General features: G+C 38.5%; 1 protein-coding gene across 1 annotated transcript in view; it reads right to left on the bottom strand.

The window, feature by feature from the left end:
- sh3tc2 (SH3 domain and tetratricopeptide repeats 2) overlaps positions 1-7183 on the bottom strand; it is a gene marked incomplete in the record, with an annotated part of 38066 nt that overhangs the window by 14325 nt on the left and 16558 nt on the right. Inside the window, 7 exon segments of the mRNA XM_014024146.1 lie at positions 361-556; positions 759-832; positions 942-1143; positions 2644-2787; positions 2911-3016; positions 3127-3254; positions 4613-4741. Coding sequence (XP_013879600.1) covers positions 361-556; positions 759-832; positions 942-1143; positions 2644-2787; positions 2911-3016; positions 3127-3254; positions 4613-4741 — 979 coding nt within the window.

Raw genomic sequence — 7183 nt, 5'->3', positions numbered from 1 at the left:
TAATACTTGACATTGTATTATACATGAATAAATATGTAAGAATTTCATTTTTGTTGGTGTCAAACGTTTTGTGTTCATATTTCATATTTAATAAACAAGATTTTTTATACATGCATTTAAGCATGAGATCTATTAAGTTACTGCACCACATGTTGGTTTAATAAACATATATATGCACAAACATGATTAAAATTGCAGTTTGATTACATTTGGATAAGTGTGCAGTGCTATGTGACCCTCTGGTAGCGAAAACACAAAAGTGTCMTCATTTAAGTTGCCCRTCCCTGACTTATATTTTGGATGCAGTTCAGTACTTGAAAATAAAAGAAGCATGTTGCAGGGGGGATTTGGGGTTCTTACAGGGGCATGACATTCAGAGGTTTGACATGGGCTCTGTGTACAAAACCAGTGTGTTCTGTGGAGGTGTTTTTTCCAATAAAAACATCAATTCCTCGGAGCAGAAGACCCTGGATCTCCACAATGTCCCCTTGGTTCAGCTGGAGCTCGTCTGGCGCTGCTGGACTGTGGTTGGCTACAGCTACACATGAACCTGTCACTGAAAGATTCAATGATGACAAACACAAGACAAAGAAAGTAAGCTCCCTATAGGGCTAATATATACTGTAAACATTTTACATTTTACAAAATATATGTTTTCGGTGCGTGCAAAGAAAGGCTTTTATTGAGGAATAAAATGCTTGAGGATAAGAGAAGTTGTGCTGCTTATGTGTGAGCTTTTATATTCAGAATAGTTTTACCRATAGAATGTTCGAACAGTTCCTTTTCTTTGGGTGAGCATCCTGCATGGCCTGGATACTTCCTCAGGAACCACCTGGCCAAACAGGAAGTAAAATTAGACAAAACCGTGTCAAATCTCCTCTGTTGTTTTGGTGAAGATTGTGCAGTTTTGTTTCTGCTTAAAGCGGACCGAGGTGACTCACTGATAGAAAGGGTAAGGCAGTGGCTGCATAGCGCTGACGGGCACCAGGCCGTGCTTTCCTGTGGCCAGCATGACGCCCTCCCACATGTTGTCCTGCCCCGTGTCTCGAACCATCAGCAGGTCGTTCTTTTTGAATGGCAGCTTCTCGTCATCGTCTTCGTCCTCCTCACTTCCCGAGAACAGTGCCTTGGCGAAGAAGGATCCTGCAATGTGACGGAAATCTAAATACGCAAAATGCTTTCAAAGAAAGATTTTGAATTTTGATTAAAAAATGTATCAATTTAGCTTCCTGCTCAGAGCAGCTACTGTGCCCTCATTCAGTCACAAGTGATGGATCATGTATAACCTCCCTTCTACTAAAGTAATGTAATTTTCACTATTTGCCAGCACTGCAGTCTTTTAAAGGTTCCAGGAAGGATTTTTTCTTGAGGAACAGTAGTGACGCTTAAGCATAAAGAAGCAAAGTTGCACTGTACATTCAMTGAGAAGGACTTTGCCATTAAAGTTAAGGATGCAACATCCTGGTATCCATGYAGTTTTGAGTGGGGTATCAGTCATTCACAGAACTAAACCACAGAAACTCAATTTGATCATGAGCTAAAAAAAACATCCATGTTTTCAGACCGTGAGAGGAAACCAGACACTTGAGAAAACTCACACAAGTGCAGTGAGAGCATGCAAACATCACACAGAAAGACTAAATCTGACATTTTGGTTTACCGCAATGCTAATCACACACTACACCACTAACCCTCAAATGTATTGAAAACCTTTAGGTCTGTGTCAGTGTTAATGGAGATCTTTTATAAAGGGATTGAAATAATGTGATCAAATTGTAGCTGCAGTTACTATTAACATAAAAATAAAAGACCCAGATTCTAGAGCCTACATGGTTATCAACAGTTGGATTGCCACACCCATTAACCACCTCTATCCAGTTGATGTCCATCAATAAAAAAAAATTCTGCATGTAAATCCAAAATCTTTACATWTTTTTTTATTTCAAAACTGTCTTTTTTTCAGTGCTTTTATTTTGAAGGCAAGTGGATTTTTATCACCTGCTAGCAGCGGAGTCCAAAGAGTTTGTGAGTGAGTTACCATAATGTTTGCGCGCGCGCGCNCACACACACACACACACACACACACACACACACACACACACTAATAGTACAGTGTGTAAACTTTTTACACAAAACATGTATTTCAAAGTATTTATGTGGTAAGTTAGTATAGCTGTGTTTCAGTGTGAAAAACTGAACAGAATGTTACATTTAAGGATTGTAAATTATATTATTACTGTCAGACAAAACACAGAGAAATACAAAGCAGGCACACACATTAAAGGCTTTACTATTCAAAGTGTAAACATCAACATTCTTACCAACATTTACACATTCAAGAATGATACAGGCGAGACTAGTTTTTCGATACCTCATAAACAGCAAACAAAACAGTGTGTTTATGAAAAAGTATTTGGTGAATTCTGTTTAAATAAAGGATCCTGAGAGAAATTAACTTTTCAGTCATGTAGTTTTCTTTTGGGATATTAAGGTATCCATCTAAATTCCGGGAACTGATTTTATTTCTGTTTACAAAAACTAAGAAAACTACTTCTAGGAATAATGTAGCTTTTTTCTGTTAAGTGTTGGCTGTAATATTACGTCATAAAAAGTGAAAAAAAAAAAAGAACRAACACTGCTTACCCTCTTGTAGAAGAAGTCCCAGGTAGAGGGTGGCCAGATGTTCCTCATCCACCGTCACATTGATCTCCAGCTCACTGAGCAGCTCTGGGTCCAGCCAGAACGACTGATCACACAAGAAGTTCTCCAAGCAACGGGCCACATAACCTGAGGTACAGAAAAACCCTAACTGAAACAGTACTACGATACTAGGACCAAAGCAAAAAGCAAATACTGAAGATAATGAAGTCCAGTTTGACTGTGCTGAGGATAAAAATGTTAAAGTTTTACCTAATGACAGGTAAGTTGAAAACTTCCAGATCTCCTCCACTGTCTTGAACGTGAGCACAAAGCTATCCTTCTCGGCGTGGACAGAGACAAGGCGAGCAGACAAGTCCTACAAGAAGACGAACAAGACGGATTACTCACCATGCAATCATGTATGTAAAGCACTTTACAGGAGTTGACCGTGCAGTGATGTGTTTGTAGTGTTTATTATGAGTTTACTTTAAAGAGCTGCGCAACGTCTTTGCTGTTGCTCTCCACCACTCGGAGTTGCGTGCGCAACGCCTCCTGCAGGGTCTGGTCAGGATCATCACAGGAGCGCCTCCGCCCAGTAAACAGGAGAACAATTTCTAAATAAGAGACAAAACACGATGGGACTTATTACAGAATTTCTAGATCATTTATTTGGCATGTTAAAATTATGGGTTTGAAATGTACCAAAATAAAAAGAGCATTACTAGAACAAATATGTGGCTTAAGACTTTGTGCTATATGTCAATGTTCAGAATACATACAGTATGTCTTAAAGTTGACTTTCAGCTACTGCTACAACAAGTTTGACTTCAGTACTTGTAATATTGACAGGGTTCCAGCCATTTTTGTATTTGAGAAAATGTATTAGCTGTGGTGTCCTTTTTGAATCAGGTTTCCTCTAAAAGGTAATCATCTATAGATATAATATCATTGATTACTTTCATTAACATCATCTAACCTTGGTCCTCGAGAACATTAACCTGCATGTTTTGCTTGTTTCTTTTGATCTTTTCAGAAGCTTATTCATCACTCATTCATATATTTCAGGTCTGTCAAAGCATTTTAATACTTGCAAGATAGAAATCCTCGAGGTTCAGGGTTGGGAACCATTGGTCTACTGGATCTTGCTAAGTCCCAGACAATGTTGACTCTACAATTTATTGTCAAAGTTTTAAGCAAATATTTTGTGCAATGTGTAGTTCTCAGCGTGTGTACACAATGACTCTCAACTACTACCCAGCTGACTTTTAGCACAATATTTCTGCAACTGACTGAGTTACATCCTTTTTTGTGTTTGTTGAGTTTGAGTTATTGTGGCAGCCATCTTGAATCAGGTCGACACCAAAATTGACTCAGATATGGATGTTCATCCACCCTTGTACCAGTTTCATTAAAATCTATGCAGTGGTCTATAAGATATTTTATCAACAACCAGCCAGACAAGAAAACACATGCACGCAAGCACAGATGATTACAGGAACACTTGTCTTTAATGGCGGCAGGCAATAATAACAATGTGGGTGGGAGAGGATCAAACCGAACAAGTTTTGTTCCCTGCAAGCAAAAGAGGTCAAACTTTTTGACGAGTTTATTAAAGATCCTCTGTGAGAGCTTTCATTTCAAAGATATGCTTTGTGAGCACAATTTGAGTCTCTGGAGGAATAACTAAACCATTAGGCCTTTTACTGGACTCTCAATTCAGCTATTTAAATCCATTTCAGAGGAAGAAYCTGAGGGATGTGATTGATGAAGCTGAACTGCTGATTGAGCAAAACATTAGTAGACATGGAAACAAGCTTAGTTTGAATTAATAGAACTAGCCTCCATTGGAAATACCTGATATTCTGGTTTAGAAAAAATGTCAGTCATGTAGATGACCAGCATTTCTAGTTCTGTGAACTTTCCAGTAGACAGACACAATGAGTCAAGTAAAGGCAAACATAATGACGCGTACCTGAAGAATGTTTGTCTCCAACAGAGACAATACTTCCTCGAAGGAAGGCCTCTTTCTTCTTCGCCCAGTAGCTTCCATTTTCTGCTTCTCCTTCACCAGGTTCTCCTACCAGACTGTCCTCTTCCTCACCTGTTGATGGAACAAAGCAAAAAAATATATTGGGAAAACACCGACAGGGTCAAACAGATCACATTTTTAAGGCCAAACATGAACTGCTGAATTAGAAAAAAACAAAATAACAAAAAAAAAATTGTATAGGTCTTCTGGACGGGTTCTTCTCTAAAGAAACGTTTCGTCTCTCCTCCAAGAGACTTCTTTAGTCTGAGAGTTTCAGGCAAAATTCAGGCTTTTAAGCCCTGCTTCCATGTGACTGATACTCACATCACATGGCTACAGACAGGATTCCATGCAACCTTCAGGTGAAAATGAAGACCCGCAAACCCAGACCCAAACCAGTGGTTATTCCGTATGTTGCGGGTGTTTCGGAGAAACTGAGACGTTTATTTTCTAAGCATAGTGTCCCAGTAGCTTTCAAACCCCAAAACACATTACGGCAAAGGCTGGTTCACCCCAAAGATCCGGTTCCCCGGCACAAACAGAGCAATGTTGTATATGCTGTTAAGTGCCAGGAGGACTGCGACCAGTTAYACATCGGGGAAACAAAGCARCCACTGTTCAAAAGAATGTCCCAACACAGAYGAGCTACRTCTAATGGCCAGAACTCTGCAGTTTTCACTCATTTACAGGCCAGCGGTCACTCTTACAGAGATGAGGATGTTCTYGTTCTTGATAGAGAGGAACGTTGGTTTGAGAGAGGAGTAAAAGAAGCCATTTTTGTGAAGAAAGACCGTCCATCATTAAACAGAGGTGGAGGCCTCCGTTTTCAGTTGTCCCCCTCCTACAGTGCGGCTATTGCCAGTATCACTCCAACCCCTGTTAACAATAAGTGCTAATTAGGTGTCAACGATAGCCATGTGATGTGAGTATCAGTCACATGGAGGCAGTGCTTAAAAGCCTGAATTTTGCCTGAAACTCTCAGACTGAAGAAGTCTCTTGGAGGAGAGACGAAACGTTTCATTAGAGAAGAACCCGTCCAGAAGACCTATACAATTTTTTTCTTTTTGATTTTTTACCTGGATTACTTGAGATGCATCAGGACAAAAAAAAATACTTAATCTGTTGTTGGTTAAACATCACATTCTTTTGAGAATCTGTGCGAGACAATCGGCTTTGTTGAAGGTGAAAACTTTTCTATCAAAATGTTCATCAGAAATACCTGCTTTAACTCAGCGGTAATCACAACTTCARTACTGGCTAAGAAACATAAATATGTTTTCATTTGACACAAGGTACTGATCCCTGTTTCTAATTTAAAACAATGCCAGGAAGCTGGTATTTTAACATGCTGTACACATAAATTGCAATTATGGCCTGCCCAAAAACACAAAAATGCCTACAACTCAATCACTTTTACACATATTGAGGTAAAACGTGCAGAGGTGCCACCAGGGAGGGGGGCATGCCTCCCCTTAAATATTTGTGTTCCTGATGTGTCTTTTTTTAAATGGACCCCAGGAAGAATAGCTGATGCGGCAYGCTGCTGATGCTAATGGGGATCAAATTAATTAATTAATTAATTTTTCATGTGTAATGATAGGCACATTAAAACTGGACTGCTGTAAAAATCCAATTTGTTTCTGGTCAATGGACATCACATAATCAGTAATATAACATGTGAAATATCAAACTGAACTACATCTGTTGGCAAATCCTTAACTCTTATATTGCCATAGTTTTCAAATTGTCATTTTACAACAACAGGAGTATAAAATTTCTGACAAAGGTTTTAGTTTGGGTGTGCCACCCCTGATTATTCAATGCCCCCTCTGAAAAAAAATAATAATAATTTGCAGGCACCACTGAAAATCTGATTTGGGAGTAGCTGCAGGGTTTATTCACAACTCATTCTCTGAGCACTAACAGGTCTTGCAGTGATGTGTGAGACTTTACATAACTCCATCAATTCTCAAGATAAGATAATCTTTATTCTTTCAAGGTATTAGGGCTGGGCGGTATTGATCTTTTTCATWCTGATATATTATCTTTAGATAATATTTCACATTCATACATACCGAGTCTGTATGAAACATACCATAGTGATTGAGTTGTAAGCAATAGAATGGTAATATTTAGGGAAAAAAAGTGGTGTAGACTATTTGTCATAACTCTGGTTTTAGTAGGCCTATCTACGCATTTAAAAAATTGATGTCTCTACTTTTGATTTTGAAAAAAATGTCTCAGAGTAGCTGTATATTTCTGGCTAGAACGATTTAAATAGGTCATGTCACTAGGCCTCAGAGGGTTAATATAATTATAATTTTTAAATTTCATCACCGTATTTTAATAYCGAGGTATACCATAATACCGCCCAAGCCTACAACATATGCTAGGTTTTTAATCTACACAGTTTTTGAACACTTGTTAAGTAAGTAAGTTAGTAAAGTTTTATTTATAAAGCACCTTTCACATAAATATATTCACAATGTGCTGTACAATCATTAACATTATAAA

The sequence above is a fragment of the Austrofundulus limnaeus genome, unplaced genomic scaffold, assembly GCF_001266775.1.
Source record: "Austrofundulus limnaeus strain Quisiro unplaced genomic scaffold, Austrofundulus_limnaeus-1.0 Scaffold409, whole genome shotgun sequence".
NCBI lineage: Eukaryota > Metazoa > Chordata > Actinopteri > Cyprinodontiformes > Rivulidae > Austrofundulus > Austrofundulus limnaeus.
This window is presented reverse-complemented; position numbering and strand designations above follow the sequence as displayed.